Below are 17183 nucleotides of genomic sequence, written 5' to 3' on the forward strand. Positions count from 1 at the left end.
CTCTCCACCACTGGGCCTCTCCCCTCATCCTGACTCCTCCAGTCCCCTCAGTGGCACACACTAAGGACTCCAGTAGCCAATCCCAGGGTGTCATAGCCAGGGGCATGTGGGGCCAAGGTTCCCAGTCCCGTGAGATGCTCAAAACCAGGTGAGTGAGCAAAGATCCCAGCAAGTGGTCACTCCCCTATCACCCACAGCCCAGTCAGTCACTGTGTTCCGAAACCTTTGCCTAAAAAAACCAGTTTCCAAGGTTAAAAAAGAAAAATATTTAAAATCAACCTCCAGGCTCTCCTGTCTGCACAGGAAGGGCACCAAGGGCTGCTGTCCATGGGGCCAGGGGGTGGTTTGGGACGAGCCTACGGTGCAGGCCATGCCCCCACTGCCCTCTGTGTCTCCATGTGCCAGGTGGCACAAACAATGTCTTTAAGGCTTCTACCGGGACGTTTTGGTGTCCAGCGCTCCGGGCCGGTAGAGGTACCTCCAGATGGCATAGTAGTGGATGCCAGCTCCGATGGCCACGAAGAGGTGCCAGATGGCGTGGGCAAAGGGGACACGGCCGTCGCTTTTGAAGAACACCATGCCCAGGCAGTAGAAGAACCCACCGGCCACCAGCTCCGGGAGACCGTCCCTGTTGGGCTGGGAGCAGGAGGGGCTCAGTGAGGCCAAGGGGCATCTGCCCTCTCCCCACCACCCCATTAAGACCAGCTGCAGCTCCGGACTTCTCTGCCTTCTGCTACCCCCTCCTCTCCAGCAAGACAGCAGGGACCCAGCAGCCCTGGGAGAATTGGAACTAGATGTTGTTTAAGGTCCCTTCCAAACCAGATCATTCTACGATTCTGTGATCCCACAATTTCAACACAACAGAGCCCAGGCAGGGGGGGCCTGGGGAAGATGCATGTGGTGCCTGCTGCGCACCCAAAGCACCTGCAATAATACCAAGCTGAGCCACATCATACTGGGGATGGCTTTATCCATCAGACAGCCTGGAGACTGCACCAACCCACCGGAGACAAACTGTTCCGGGTTTTCAAATCCCTCCTGGGATTTGTCCCTCATTCTGAGTCCAAGTGCTTCCCAGCAGGGGCTTACCATGGAGAGGATGACCAAGGCAGGGAAGAAGCCCATGATAACGTAGCACACCAGCTCCACCAGCTTGTACCTGCGACAGAGAGAGGCAGCTTGGAGCAGGCGCAGAGGGAGGTTGAGTTTTACGCTTGTAATTTCCACAGCCATGCTATAGGGAAAGGGGTGGCGGTGCCATCACAGCAGGTCCCTTGTCCTCACGTGTGGGCTGGCTTGGGACCAGGCACTTGGGACTTCGGGGAGGCGCCTGGGGCCTTTGGCTTTTTATTTGGTGCCACCACGCGGAGGAAGCAGCTCACGGCAGCGCGTCCCTGCTCCGCGGCCCCGGCCCCGCACACGCACCCGCTCGGCGCCGGGCGCAGGCACTCACCGCTCATGGAAGAAGAAAACGTAGACGGTCCCGATAGACGCCATGATCCAGATGATCCAGCGCATGTGGGAGGCCCAGGGACCCAACTCCCTCAGGTTCAACCTGCAAGACACAGGTCTGTGGTGAGGCGGGTCTAGAGCAGCACCCGGGACTGGGCTCACCCTCTCACCTCCATGGCTGTCCCACCAAAGGGTCTTCCCAACTTGTAACTTCAAGAGGTTGAAATCTACAGGATGTGAAGGTTTTGTGGAAAGGGGTAAGGTACAGCCTTGAGAAGGGGCAAAGCCAGAGTGGGAAACCTTATTTATTGGAACCAGGCTTACTTATTTCCCCTTCAGCGGGGCCAGGTGAAGGCCTCCAGCCACCAGCAACTCACCACGGAGCGTAGGACGCGGCGATGAAGAAGTAGATCACCATCCTGTCAAACATGTGCAGGCAGTGCTCCACAGTCCTGCAGGACAGACAGATGGGTCAAGCACTGGGGGTATCGGTATCTGGACCCTCTCCCCTTCCCGAGCCCTGAGCAAGCAGGGAAGATACCTGAGATGCCTCTTCTTCCAGGAAATGGTGTGGAAGATGGTGGAGACAATGAAGAGGCTGGACAAGCCAAAGCCATAGATCCAGGCTGAGATGGTTTCCCACTGGTCATCAGAGAGGATGTAGAGGATGGAGCTGCCGAGGATGCTGGGCAGGATCCAGAACTGGAAGGGGAAGCAAACCTCCTGTTGACTCTCTGCATTTCCATTGAGCAGCTACAATAGAGTCTCCACTTTTCCTTTTAGGTGTCTCTCTAGCTTCTGGTCAAAGCTACCACCCGTAAGGGGCAGGCAGGGTCCCTCCCTGCGTGGTGCAACTCCAAAATAGTTTGTCCAGAAGGTAGTGAGGAGGAGGAAGGCACAAGGAGGATGGCTGCCTCTGAGTCATCTCCCAGGACTCGGGGTGGGAACTGTCAGTTCCCAAAAGAAACCCTGATGGGGGAGAGGTCCCTCCCACTGCTGCACAGGAAGCCCCATGGGCACCTGTCACAGTTCCTGCTGTCAAACAATCCATTTTCAGGGAGCTTTGAAAATGCTCCTGCCTCACCAAGCCACAGCCAGATTCCCCAGGGACATGTGGCCACGGTGGTTGAGAGCAAGGAGGATGCACATCAGCTTCCCAGGGCAGAAGCAAGGAGAGCATCCCAGTCCCCAGGAGCTCATGGGGGACATCTGCCTCGTCACAGCCCTCAGATTCTCAGTGACTGCTCCAGGGCTGAACACAGACATTCTTAGGTGTCCTTTGATGTTCCTCAGTGGATCCCCAGAGATATGAGCACCATCCTCCCTCACCCAGGGACAGGGACTCACAGCGTGGGTGGCACAGTTGGCCGCGTGCTCGTACTCTGTGGGCTGGTACCTGCAGTTGGACGGGACACGGTGATTCATGAACCTGCAGCGAGAAGCAGGGAGAGAAACATGCTCAGGGGATGGGGATGGAGCAAAACCCTTCTGGAGGGGTCTGCACGGGGCCACCCCCAGCCTGCAGCCCCACCTGAGCTCAGCTTTGCTCCCGCTGCCCTGTAGAAGTGACCTGAGAGCACAGCGTGTCCATCTGGCTGTCCCCAAGTGCCAGGTCCCCAGGTCTTGGCCATGGCTCAGGATGAAGCAGCTCCTGGGAACTGCTGTTGCTTGGAAAGTAGAAGGCAGGAGCCAGCTCTGCCTGTTGCTGTGGGCAGACATGGGAAGAGCCCCAGCAGTGAAGAGGGAACACAGGGTAGTGGGCAGACCTGCGGGTCCCCAACCCAACCAGGGGTGACACCCTCATGTCACAGCAGCGTGCCCAGCTCCAACAAGGGTATCCCTGCGATGCCTTTGGTTCCTGGGTACCACCTGCATCTTCCCCCTAGCCCCAGGGCTGCACATCCCAGCACAGACTGCTGTGTGAGGGAATGCTGCTGCCCTCCCTTGGAAACCTGAATCTTTATTTCTGTTTCTCTTAGTCTTAGGAAGCATCAGCTTGCTCTTGGCATTCACAGGAATGTATTGATTTCCCCTGCTGGATCAACACACAGTGATAAAAAATAGTGTCACTCCATTGTGGGTATGTAACAGCAAATTAAATGTGCATCCGTGATAACAGATCGGAGCAAAGCCTCGCTCACCACCCTCTTCTGGCAGGAGACAGCCATGGAGGCTTAGCAAAGGGAATGAGAAACAAGAAAATGGAGAGGCTTCCTTCCCTGGTCCTGAGAATCAGGGTTTCAAAGACTTTTCCTGCTGTGGCTCAGGTCAGGACGGCCGAGCTGAGCGGGTGCTGGTGGGGCTGCTCTGCAGGACCTGGGCTAATTGCTTTGTGACCCTGTTTGCCCCCAGCTCCAGCACCATCTGTGGTGTTTCACAGCTGAGTTGTGCCCAGCAAAGGGGCTCAGGGGCTGGCAAGACCTTGCTGCTGGGCACAGGGTGATGCCTCAATCCGGGATGCTTGGAAAGGCAGGAAAAGTCCCCTCTCCCTGTCCCCAAGCCACCCACACCTTTGTGGACTCCTCTGCCATCCCCCACCTGCTTGGTCCCACTCACTGCTGCCTGTTAAAACTCAGCCAGGATGGATTAAATAGCTCAAATGACAAGGATTGGTGTGGGGGGAATTGTGTGGCCACAGCATGGAGAGGGGCCCCCCAGCAGGTGACAGTGACACCCCACACAGGGACCCTGTCCCCAACCCCTGCCCTGCTGTGCCTCCTGCCAGACCCTGGCACTGTGGGAAGAGATTCATGGTCCTCATCACCAAAAAATGTCTGGAATTAAGAGGGAGAATGGAGGGGCCAAGCTCCCCCTGCTCTGCAAACCAAGGACTTGTGTGGGGTAAATCAGGGCTCAGCAGGGCAGGAAGCAGCTGGGCATCCCTGGGGACATGGCTGTGCCCAGAGTGCTGTCACCTGCACCCCAGGGACATCAGGGATGCCCTCCCCATCCCACCACTCCAGCCACGAGGCCTGGCAGGGCTGCCCGTGCTGGAGCCACGTCCCCCTGGCAGGAGGACATTACTGTCCCCAGCGTTGCCAGGAGACTGTCCCCAGCTCCCCTTCACTGTCTGCTTCCCTTATTTTCCCTTTTAATAATAAGAAGGAGGAGGGGGAAGGAGGGGAGGCCAGACGTCCACATGACGTCACAGTTGCTGAGGAAACACGTTCAAGGCCTTTTCCTTGAATTTATTGATTTTAACAAAGCCTGCTCCATCTCCTCTCCGCTCTGACGGAGCAGTAACATGGAGCCAATTCCACAGCCCCCTCCCCAGAGCTGGGAGGCACCAAGACCCTTAGGGAAGGTGTCCCTGGGTTGCAGATATCCTCCCTAGCTCTGGTACAGGGATAGAGAGGCCAGGAAGGACCACCCAAGCCATCCCCATGGAATGAGTTTGAAGAGCATCCGTGTTCCTGGAGCCCAAAGCCGTGCTGGTGTGGGGCACCGTAAGCACCTTCTTTCCCCAGAGGGACAATAGCCTTGAGGAGGAGCCTTTTTTTTTTACCTGGGGAGAGATCACTCTTGTTTTCCTGCCCTGCTTTCTAGTAAGCATCATCCTGTGGATGGTGGGAAATGGAGCATCATGGATATGGGACCTGGCTGCACAGTGCTGGGTACAGCAGGGCCCTCCTGGGACCAGCATTGCATTTTGGGGCTAATTTGGCACATTTCTGTGGTCCTCTATGCTGTGTAGAAATGGGAGCAGCATATCTCCTGGCAAGGCAGATAAGTTCCGGGCTGCACCTTATTTCCCAGGGGTGCAGAGGCCATTTCCTCCCCTACTCTCCTGGGATTTCATGGACCAGCTCACGTCATCCGTGTGCACACTGGGACAGATGCAGGGCAGGGCACAGGGAGCCCGGCAGCATTCCCAGCCTGCAGACAGCTGCCATGCCGGTGTGCAGAACCAGCCTCAAACCACAGCTCCAACCTGGACAGACAGACAGATACACTTGGAAAGAGCACTTGTGATTCTTGGGTCCAGGAAGCCACAGGCAGGTGTTCACACACCACTGGGTGCTCCAGTGCAGTTCAGCAGGTGCTTCAGGATGGCGAAGTCCAAAAGACACAGAGAAGTTCAAAGACTCCTGCCCAGCAGGAACACAAGCATGTTCATTTCCAGGGATGGTGTGTGGGAAGCAGGGAACTGAAGGGTTCCCGGGCACCTTTTCCTCCTGGTGCTGTTCCTGGCAGACTCCCTACAGTTGGCTGTATGAGGAGAGGGGGCTGCTGAGGGTCTGAGCAGGGGTTATGAACAGCAGCCCCAGGGTTTTTGCCTGCCCTGGTTGTGCCTGCTTTCCCCTGGCCTCTTTCCCAGGGAGGGAGCCTGAAAAGGGCCAGTACAGCAGGCTCTGGCCAGGGAAACAAAGAGCCCCTTGTCCCTGGGCGCCGGGGCAAAGTGCAGAGCTGGCTTCCCAGGCCTGTTCCTTTCTCCTGCTCTTTCTCCCACTCTGTTGGGTTGGGGTGGTTTTTTTATAGCTTTAGGGGTTTTTACAGAGTTTTTAAAAGACTTTTATCCAAGAACAAAATTCCAGCCTCAAAAATCGTGCAGATCTGCCTGGCTTTTGCTTTGCCAGGATGGGAAGAAGAAGGTAAGAAAGGGATTAAGTTAAATTATTCCTCAGGAGGGCTCAAAAGGGACCATCTAAGCTCTCCTGAGGGCACCATGAGAACCTGAATCAGTCACTCCATGGTCACCACACACTGACTCAAGCAGAGCCATGGGACACTTTGCAGGAAAGCTGTCCCCTGCACACGTGAACAGCCCTGAAGGAGACCCAAGCCAGGCTGCAATTTGGGACAGATGGGGTTTAGCCCTGACTTTGACACGACTCCTTGGTTAGCCTCTGCCACATCTCTTCATGTTCCTCTCATCCCCTTTCCCCCTCCTCCAAGTGAGGATAATAATTCTGACCTGCTTTAGGTGAGCCAGTGGGTGGATAATGTGAGGAGGGTGTAAAATCACCACTAAAATGTGGATGGGGAGGTGTGAGCTGGGTTCCTGCCCTTGGAAAGAGCTGGTCCAACACCTGCCCTCCCCAGCCCTGCCATAAATCAGGCTGTGCATGTGTCTGTGTGTCTGTGCACTGTGGGCTGGGTGCCACGGGGACAAAGGGGCAGTCAGCAAGTCCAAGGTTATCCCAGGTGATACAAATCTCCCCAGAGCAGCTCACATCTACAGGTTTCACCTGCAAATGGCTTATAAAAGGGCTGAGCTTACTCAGGAGTTGGCCTAAAGCCTGTGGAGATGGATTTGTTGTGCATCTACCCTCCTGCCCAAGGAGCTGGGGCTTTTCCAAGCTGTGTTCTCTGCTGGGCAGCTCTTGGGGTCTGGCTGCAAAAGAAGATTTCTCTTTCCTCTTGTGACTTGATGTCACAGCTGCTTTTAAAGTAAAAGAGGAAGGACTGAGGAAGGATTTTCTGGATGCCAACCAGCAGTGGCGGCAAGCCTTGCTGGGGCTGTCCCTTGGTAGAACAAGTGTTGTGATGCCTGAGGTGTCAGTGATGGAACAGATGTGTCCCTGTAGGGTAGACTGGCCTCTGACTCTTCAATGCATGGCCTGGGTTTGCTCTGACAGCCCTGAGGCTGCACACCCAGCACAGATGTCAGGGCTTGGTCCTGGGGCTCGTGCTCACGTGGGAGCTGCTGTGGTGGCATCCCCGTAAGCTGGGGCTTGGCAAGTGCCCTGCCTCTGATCTGGAATCTGGTAATGCTCCAGCTGCATCCCTGGTAAGAGGCTTCAATCCCTTGAGCTCCTCTGTGGTTTGTAATTAGCTCAGTCCCAGGGAGTTGTGTGTGCTGGCATGGAGCCTGCTCGCTGTTTGTGTATGGGACACAATCACAGGCTTCAGGAGATGCAGCAGGACCACGACGAAACACCCATGGCCCACCTTGAGCCCAAGAGATCTCCCAGACTTTACTGCTTTATCCAGCCCAGGAGCACTTGCAAAATCCTGCTTTTCCTTCCTACCCATTGACGTGGGAGCGTTTGCCACTGGGAAGCAGAAACGCCAAGGCCGATGCTGCCCGGCACTGCCATCTGCAGAGCCACCCACGTGGGCATGTGCACGGCTGCGTGGCACCCGCTGGGAGCTGAAATCTCCCTTCCATGCCCATCCCTCAGCACCTGCGCGCTCCCACGCAGGCACATGGCGCTCCTGCTTTGCCAGGCTGAGCTGTGCCTGCTGGAAGCCTGTGGGGCAGCTCCTGGGGCCAGGGGAGGTGGGGCAGCTGGGGCAGGCCTGGCCATGGGCCCCTCCTGTGACTCCAGCCCATCCCATGGGAGAGGGGCAGGAGGGCTGATGGAGCAGGACAACTCAGTGTTTTCTTTTGTAACGCTTCCTAGCACAAGGAGCCAGCAGCTTGGGTAGGGAGAAGGAAATGGAAGGCTTTTTATCTAAACCAGCATTTCCCTACCTTTCTCTACCATGGGTAAATTCGTGGATCACCAGATTTCTGGAGTAACCCACCCAAATTCCCCTGGTGCAAGCCTTGCTTCCACAAGGTGAGTCAAAACGAGCAGCAGATCCAATTGTCATCCATCACCTCATTACACCCATCCCAGTTTTGCTCACTCCCAGCACTCTGACGTGTACCAGCACCCTGGGCTGGCTGTAGACCATCCCCTGGAACTACACAACCTGCATGCCCTGAGAAATGCTGAGCAAGTGCTGCTGCTAACTTAGAGATGCTTCCAGGCAGGGACCGTGTGCTCAGCCAGGTCCGTGTTGTACCTGGCTCTGAGCCCTGGGCACAGATGTCCCCTGAGAAGGGACAGAGGAGGCAACCCCTGACACATCCTGCTGCCTCAGAGGGTGCAGGAGGGCATGTGCTGCTCTTCCCCTGAACATACCAAGGGCATACACCCTTCTGTTCTTGCTCCTCATCCTAGCAGGGACAAGCATGGGAGGCTCCAAGCCAGGCTGGATGCGGGCATTGACAATTTCTGCACCCACAAGAGCCCATATACACCCAGTAGGGCTCAGCAGCAATTCCCAGCAGGGTCCTAGCTGTCCATATTCCCATCCTGTGGGCAGGGATATTTATTTTTCTCCCCAGCTCTCTATGTAGATGGTGTCTCTAACTCTTCCAAGGCAATTCATGACCCTGCAACCACAGCAGAACTGTTTGTTTATTCACAACAGATGGGATTGGTGAGTGTTTCCCAAATTACTTTCTGAGCTGGGACTTCTTGTTTCATTTGGTACTCATGAGACATCCAACAACAGCTGATTAGTCACAAAATGACTCTGATGTCCCAGGTGTTTTGTGAACGTTGGAAGGACTGTTTCCAGAACTGCAAATCCTCTATTATTCATTAATTTCTTGTTTGGAAAGTCATTGTGCATGTTCCTAGCTGCCTTGCCTTGAGCGAGAAGTTAGTGGGATAAATCCTGAGCTGGCTCTGCCTGTTTAATTGCAACAGCCCAAGGTGGGCAGGACTGAGCATGACCACTGGATCCTGTGCCTGCTGGCAGAAGATTTGGATAGTTTGAGGGCTGGAGCTTTCCCAGCCTCTAACCCTGGCTGTGACTGTGAAATACATTGGCAGGTGACCGTGTCCCAGGTTCATAAAATCTCCCGACAGCGTGGCCTGAGAGACACAGCCAGGCTCTCATGTGGGATTCCTGGATGCCGCTCAAGTACAAATAATTTCTGTAAATTATTCAGCAAATGCCTCTGGACAGCGAAGGCACAGAAGGAAAATCATGTATTTCACCAGCCAAGCATGCAGATAGTAAGATTTCCATTAGTATTACTTACAACAGAGAGCAGGGCTCTGTCTAACGCTGCTGTGCCAGCCAGTGCTGCTCAGCACAGAGAGGAGGCAACTCCTTGCCCTGACCTCATGATCTCTTTCTGCATAAAGTCCTTTCCTCAGCAGCAGCAAACCTGGACTTTAAATTCAAACAGGAGCACAGAGTTGTCTCCAAATTCTCCTGAAGGTCAGCACTGCTTGGCTCAACTCACTGTATCTGACTCACCCACCAGGAATATGACACCTGTGGTATCGTGTTATCACGAGAGGTTGCAGTGTTGTCACAGAGAGCCCATCAGGCTCTGGATTCTCACTGCATGAAAATGTTGAGTTTCCATCACACCTGAAGAGACCTGACACCTGTGTTTGGCCATGTCTCAGACCCAGCCCTGAGCATCCATCCCCAGCCAGCAGAATCTCTGGGGTCTCAACCAGCCTCCTTGTGCAACTGCAGCCAGGCACCCCTCGGGAGTGAAGGACTGGAATAAGTTGTGCTCTTTTCCCTTCCTTTCTTTGGGAGTTGTAGTTGGTTGGCATGGCTTTGTCTCGCTCTGGAGCTGGGGGTGTGGGAAGGGAGGAGGAGGGGAGGGGAGCCCAGGACCCGTCCTGGCAGAGCCCCATTTCTCATAGTCACTGACCTGCCGTGCTGGGCAGTGGCTTGAATTTCCCATGGGTTGTTGGCTGCTACCTCGTGAAGCTGGCCACAGCAAACCGTGCCAAAGAATCACATCAGGCTGATATCCAACACCAGCTGAAGGAGGGGAAAGATCATGTGCTTCCCAGGCAGCCAAGAGACCATCCTTCCCCCAAAAGCACAGGGCATGGGGCTTGGTTTGCCCACTTAGGCACATCTCCAGTGTGGTGGTCCCCACCTGAGCCTGTCCTGCTGGGTGCCCCAACCCTTGCAGAGGAGGGAATGGGGTAGTTTGAGTGGACATCCCATCAAAAATGATGCTCCAAGGGCTTGTTGCCTTCCAAGTACCTGGCTCCAGTTACGCACCCTGAGCATCTAAACCTACATGAAATGACTCTACTGGTGCCATTTTAAGAGGTTACCTGAGTCAACCTGGCCCCACAGAGCAACCGGCATGGAATTGGTTGGTAACATCAGCTGATCCTGGTTTTCAGGCACTTTGGGAGCCTCTCCATCTCTTGGAGCAGTGCCTTTTGCATCAGGGGGGTCTGTCTTTTCAGGTGGGACAGGCAGGTCTTGATGGGGCCGGTGCTTGCGAGGTGAGCAGCCCCTGCCTCTTGAGGAGCTTCAGGCTGTGGTATCAACACTGAAAGCATTTTCCTTCTCAGTGCTTCATCCCACATGGGCTGTGGGGGAAGCAGAGCTCTTGGTAAGCATCTTGGAGTGTGTGGGAGCAGGCGAGGGCTGCTCATATTTTCATGGCAAAGCAATGGGGAACAGGTCTTCCCAATGTGGTGGCTCTGTCTTGGCATTGCTTTCCTTTTGTTGGGAGTCTGAGCACCCCAACATTTCCTGCTCCTCCTATTCCTGCTGGTTCTCCTCTCCCTGTCTTGGCCAGAGATGCTGGAGTAGCTGATTAATGTCTCTTTGCTCAATAATTACAGGTGCAGGGAGAAACAAGGAAGGTCTTCCCAGCTGCCTTTCCCCAAATTCAGAGGATTTGGGTTTGAGCAAGTGTGGAGTTCAGACCTCCATCCCCTCATGCTGGTGAGGAGGTGGCAGTGCCTGCATTGCAGGCACAGGGGGATGAGGACAAGCCTGGCCCATGCACCTACAGAGACCCCCACAGAGCCCCCTGCTCCTGGGCTGAGACATGAATGGGGATTTTCCCAGTTGCTCCTCTTTGTGTTGCTCCACGCAGGGCAAGCCAAGCAAACACAGTAAGATTTAGAGCCTTTTACATGGATAAATCAAAGGAGCTGCTATCAGTTTGTGAGGATGATTCAGTGCCCTGCAGCTCCCGGCAAGCCCCTCTCCACTGCTGCTCCAGAGATGCTGAAGCTGGCTGGATACAGCAGCTCCCTGATTAATCAGGTTTCCTTCCAATTACAGCTCTGGATGGCCAAAGTCTGGGAAGCATTCAATGTCCCCACAGGAAGATACTCAGCCCCGTGACAGCTACATAGGCAGGAAGGACCAGACCATGTTTGAGTTAAAACTGGGCCAAAATGGGGTCAAAACTGGTGGTGAGGTGCAAGGAGGGTTTGGTTACCAGGTCAATGTAACCTGACCAATGAGTCCAGTGATAAAGATGCAGCTTGGTCTGATCTGTTGGTCTGGGAGGGACCCAGCACCATTTTGGGTGAGCTGAGAGGAAGAGTGGAGGGGGAGTGGGGGGATAACCCTCTGGTGGTCAGACAAAGCAGGAGGAATCACATCTGCCTGCACTTTGTGCTGCGCTGGTGTCGTGGCTGAGCTTGGCCTGTCGGGCAGGAGATGGATATTGCTTGTCAAGCGTGCAGGTTGTGAGTGACAGGGAAAGCCTTGCAGCAACTGTGCTTTGAAACTCCATTTCCCCTCGGTGTCAGTGATGGAAGAGCCTCCTGGACCCCACAGCAGAGCAGAAATAACCACGTTCCTCATTTATAACCACGGTGAGCTCAAATGGCACTGCCTTGCACCCTGTTCCCACCACGGTGACAGCCCCTGCCTTTGCTTTCTTCCCCTCTGCCCCAGCTCTAACGCTGCATCTCCAAAGCCCAGCCAGGAGGGATTTGGAGACAGCCTGGTGCCCCTTCGGCCCTGAGTTTTCTCCTGGCAGTTCACAGAACGTTCCCACATTGATCACTGCTTTTCATCTCTTTGTTCTCACACAACAGGTCTTTCATCACCACACTGTGTTTTATTTATTCCTTTTGGTGGGTGTATCAATGGCCAAGTTCCTCCTTTCTTGGTCCTTGCTCAAAATTAGATAAAATGACATGAAAAATGAAGCCTGTTCCAGGCTTTTCCACCACAAGGAAAACTTTGATATTTTTCCTTTTTTCAAGGAACACCACAAGCAAGGCCACATTCTCTGAAACGATGTTGCAAGATGGAACCATAGAATTGTTAAGATCGAGTCCAACCATTAGCCCGGCATGGCCATGTTCACCCCTAAACCATGTCCCCAGGTGCCACATCCACACGTGTTTTTGAAAACTTCCAGGGATGGTGATTCAAGCACTTCCCTGGGCAGCCTGTTCCAATGCCTGACTACCCTTTTAATCTAAACTTCCTCTGGCGCAGCTTGAATCCATTTTGTTTTATCCCATCCCTTGTTCCCTGGCAGCAGAGCCTGACCCACACCTGGCTGCACCCTCCTGTCAGGGAGCTGTGGTCAGTGAGAAGGTCCCCTCTGAGCCTTCTTTTCTCCAGGCTGAGTCCCCCATGGCTCCCTCAGCTGCTCCTTCTCAGACTTGTGCTCCATTATCTTTCTCTGGAGCTGCTCCAGCACCTCAACATCTTTCCCGTAGTGAAAAGTGAACACCGGACTTGAGGTGCTTCTGCTGCCTTGAAGGACACGTGCCACCATGAGTCCCCTGGCTTCTTCTCGCCCCAATTCCCACCTCAGAGCTCGGCTGAAAAAGCACCCCTGGCACAAAGGAAGAAGCAGCCTTAGGGTTTCTTTTGGGATATGGCCCAGCAGAGGATTTCCAAGGAGAGCAGAGTTGGTGTGCATGGAGTGCAGGGGTACGGGGATTATCCCACTGTTATTTTTAAGCACTAGGCTAAGAGGATCTCTGCGATGATATAGGAAGCCCTGGATTAGCATCACGTGCTGGTGACTTTCTTGGGGTGAAAGCCAAGGGAGCACCCATCTCCTGCTGCTCCCCATCCAGCCCTGGCACACAGTGAGAGCTGGAGGATTCCCTGTGGATCTGACCCTTCCCATTCCCCACAGCCCCTGCCCTGCAGGTGGGCACCATCCCTGCAAGGCTGTCTGTAATGCCTCATCCCATTTAAAGAGTTGTCTCCAGAACTGACCACAACAAGGCTGGAGCACGCTGATTCAGGATAAATCAAGCAACAGGTTGGCAGATGGGTTCTGCTGGGGGAGACTGATGTCAGTGGAGCAGCCCCTGATCTGCTGCCCAGCTCCCAGAGAGCCTCTGCACCCCTGCCATGGGCTAAAGGTATGGTTTGCCTCATGCTTTGGGGGGTACAGAGCTTTGCTCAGTTCCATTTCCCCCAGCTCTGTCCTTTGCATGCCAGCTGGGGTGGGGGGTGGGGGGGGGGAGAAGTCTTGAATTGTCCATTTTCACAAGGTTTTGTACCAGGCACATTGTGCAGACCTGCTGGGTGCCTCCTGCCTTTCCCCCAGGCAAAGGTTATCAGGAGGCAGATACAGCATCAAAACTGTCTTTGACCAAGTGGCCAGCATGGATTTTCCCCATGGGACACCTGGAGGGAAAGGAGCCGATGGCTGGAGGGGGTAGGAGGATGGTCTCCTGTCCTTACCCAGCCCAGACAAACATCCCTCAGGGATCATCCTGCCTGGAGCAGGAAAGAAACACCGTCACCACTTCTTTTCACACAAGTTTTTCTCTGGTATCTGCCCCTAACAGGACCACTGGGAGTCTGGAAGTGGCAGCACAGAGCTGAGTACCCCCAGCAGCTGTGCCAGCCCGCGGGACCCTCCGCAGGCAGGAAAACCTCCCCACCACAGTCCCAGGGAGCTGGGAGCGAAGCGTGTCCTCGGTGCAAAGCTGAGCACCCCCAGCACCTCCCCAGTCCCCATCTGGCTGAGCAGCACCCGGTGCCATCTGACTCATCCCGGCCAGCCGGGGAGCAGAGGGCTGCAGACGTTGTCCCCATGCCACCTGCCAGCTCCCTCCTAAAGGCCACATCTGATCCCGCAGCAGCGCGTGTGGCCAAGTGCCCTCTGACTTGTGCTCAGCAATCCTCAGGTTTCCCCCTGCACAGGTAACACCGTGAGGTTTCCTGCTACACCTGAGCTTTTAAAACAAGTCCCGGCTGCTGCTGGAAAACCTCCCTGGGGATTTCATTGAGGGAGAGAAGGATCCACCACCGGTGCATCCCATGGGAACCCTGTTGAGCCTGTGGGTCCGGGCTGGGAGAGCCACCTCGAGGGGGTTTCACTTGGGTGCAGCTGGACCCTGGACCACACTGGTGCCTCCATGGGGAGTTCGGAGCCAGCGCTGGGGTCTCTTCCCTCGGGAAGGCAGGATCCTGCTCCCCCGGCAGCGCGGAGAGCCGCGGTGAAGTTAGACCCAGCGAAAGGCAGCGAAGGCTCCCAAGGATGCTGAGAATCCTTTAAGGATGCAGAAAAGCAGGTAGCCAAAAGCCCAGCCCGCACTTGCCCTGTGCTTTGAGGCACTCAGCAGCTTTTGAAGATCCTTTCGGGCTCCATCCCAGCGGAGCCGAGCCCGGGGAAGGGTTGGGGCTGTCCGGGGGCTCCGCGAGCACCGGAGGTCGGGGACCGCCGCACCGACGGATTTACCTGGCGTAGCGCGTCTTCTGGAAATCCAGGAGCCGGGACACGAACATCGCGGCGGTGCCATGGGGGTCCCGGGGGGCGGCGGCTGCTCAGCCCCGGGGCGGGGGGAAAGTGCCGCCCGGGGGAACGGCACCAACTCGGCGAGCTCCGGCGAGCGAGGAGGAGAAGGGGCGGCCGGTCCAGCCCAGCCCAGCCCAGTCCGGCCCGGCCCCGGCCCCCTCCCGCTCCCTCGGTTGCTCGGGAGAAGCGACACGGGGAAAACAAAGGCGACCTCCGGGAGGGGGGAGCCAGCCCCGCTGCTGCCTTCAGATGTGCAACGAGGAGGAGGAGGAGGAGGAGGAAAAAAAGGAAAGGGGGGTGCTGGGGGGGAATCCCTTCTAACTCTTCCCGGCGCCAGCAACCTGCGCGATCTCCCTCCGCCCCCCGGCAGCTTTAAGCACGGCTAAAAATATCCCCCACCCTCCCCGCTGCCACCCCCGAGGGATCAAATAGCAGCAGATTTGAATTGAAAATGTGATTAAAGCATCGGGGAGGAGGGGGAGCGGCGAGTGCCGGCAGCCGGCCCGCACCCCCGGTACCCACGGCCGGGTCCCCCCGAGGGTCCCCGGGGCATCTCTGCCCGCCCCGGGGCAGCACCATCCCCAGGGAGCTCGTTCGTTCGGCTTTACTTTTATTTATTTGGCTTTAATGATTTTTTTTCTCATTATTTTCCAGAGGCCCCAGCAGGGATGGGTGGCTCTGCCTCAGCCCCATCGCTGCGTGGTGCCCCTGGGTGGGGACACAACTCCAGCATCCCACCATCCCTCCCTGCTGGGGAGAAGGGGGGACAAAGAAGCACGACAACAAGGCAAGGACTAAAGACCCCACAATCAACTCATCTCCATCCTAAAACCTTCACCCCTCCCTCCACTACATCACCCAAGGAGGATCCTACAGGAGGTGACATCCCGAGGTATATCTGAGGTTGGGCAGCTCAGAGAGGGGATACAAAAGGTGATGGGGGCTTTTCTGGGGGCAGATGGGTGTCATCCTTGCCCTCGCTGTGCCAGGGACTGCAGGCACCCTCAGGCCAGCAGCTAAGGGACAAGAAAGGAGAGGTCAGCAACAACTGGAGGAGCAGAGTCTTGGTCACCCGGACACAACCTCTCCTTGCTGAAACTGTGGTAATGCTGAAGGTGGAACAGCTGAGGACATCTTGCCAAGAAGGGTTGTACTCATATGGCCATTTCCATGGGAGATCAAGCACACGTAGATCTTCGAAAAGACAAAACAGACAAAAAGGAAGAAATCCTTTAAGTCTAGGCATGAATTAATCCTGGCACCTTCTGCAACCCCTTCCAAAAGCAGCTCAGTCAGGGGATGCAAAAGGTGCAGCTGCATTGTGGGGTGTCCCCAAGGCACACAAGAAGCACCCCAGGAGCCAGCAGCAGGTTCAGCCTTCCTGTACAATTCCCATTGTGAATGGAAGACACCAGTGGGGACCAGACTGGTGACAGCAGGATCCAGGAGGTGTGGGGACAACAAAATAAACCCCATCTTTAGTAGGATATCTGGGACAGCCAAGCCCTGGCTGAGAGTGGCAGGTCCAAGCTGAGATGCAGAGTGAGATCATCTCCGAAAACCTCTCCCACGCTCTGCCACTTAGCCGGGAAGATATTTTTCAAATTCCTTCCCCAGATGATGAGCTTTGGCAGAGACTATGTCATGATTCCTGTGCCCTGCTGTACCTGTTCTCTGGCCCTGAAGAGGGGAGGAAGAGGAAAAGATGATAAATCACATTTAACAAAAGAACCCCCATCCCCAAAGCCCCCAGCCAAAGGTGCTGGCAAGGGACACCTGAAGCAAACCATCCATCCCAAAATAGATCCGTCTCAGAGGGCAAAAGGCAAATTGAATGAAAAATAAGTTACTATTTTTGAAGCCTGAATCCAGTTGTTATGGCAACCAAAGCCTCGAGCATCATGCTGGGGAATGGCTCCAGCCCCAGCAATGCCTCCAAACCTGGCAGATGGAGAATCGCAGGCAGCCAGGGGCTGCTCCAAGGTGGGGTGTGGAGATGTCCACGCTCACACCACCTGTACCCCACTGGGATGGGTCCCCTCCCTGCACGGCATCTCTCCTCATGTACTCTGCCCACCAGCCCAGCTTGCTTTTCTTCCCTCTCCCACCCCTGGTGCTCTCCTCACCTTGCAATGATCTGAGTAATTGTAAGGGCATTAAGGAGAAATTCCAATATTCTGGGCTACCCTGAATGCAGCCGGGTTTTTTTAATGTTACCAAAACAGGGGGGGCTTGCAGAGTTTTCCTTTAGATGAGGAATGGCTCATGAAGCCCAGGGATGTTTTCTTCCTTCGTTCTGATCTCTTCTCACTGGTTACAGTGACAGGACCCGAGGGAGCAGCTGGAGCTGTGTCAGGGGAAGTTTAGCCTGGATATTAGGAAAAAGTTCTTCCCCCAGAGGGTGGTCAGGCACTGAACAGATTCCCCAGGGAATGGGCACAGCCCCAAGGCAGCCAGAGCTCCAGGAGCATTTGGGTAACTCTCAGCCACAGGGTGG

The 17183-nt window shown here is 55.4% G+C and overlaps 1 protein-coding gene across 1 annotated transcript; it reads right to left on the minus strand.

The window, feature by feature from the left end:
- Window positions 1-251: 251 nt before the first annotated feature.
- On the minus strand, window positions 252-15029 carry MMD2 (monocyte to macrophage differentiation associated 2). Its single transcript, XM_082292480.1, has 7 exons — window positions 14630-15029; window positions 2800-2881; window positions 1994-2154; window positions 1830-1904; window positions 1454-1555; window positions 1090-1159; window positions 252-636 (listed from the first exon to the last, which is right to left on the minus strand). Exons 1-7 carry the CDS (start codon window positions 14674-14676, stop codon window positions 433-435), a joined length of 741 nt encoding a protein of 246 aa, XP_082148606.1. The 5' UTR covers window positions 14677-15029; the 3' UTR covers window positions 252-432.
- Window positions 15030-17183: the final 2154 nt, after the last annotated feature.

Source organism: Coloeus monedula (assembly GCF_965178545.1).
Source record: "Coloeus monedula genome assembly, chromosome: 16".
In the NCBI taxonomy this organism is placed as follows: Eukaryota; Metazoa; Chordata; class Aves; order Passeriformes; family Corvidae; genus Coloeus; species Coloeus monedula.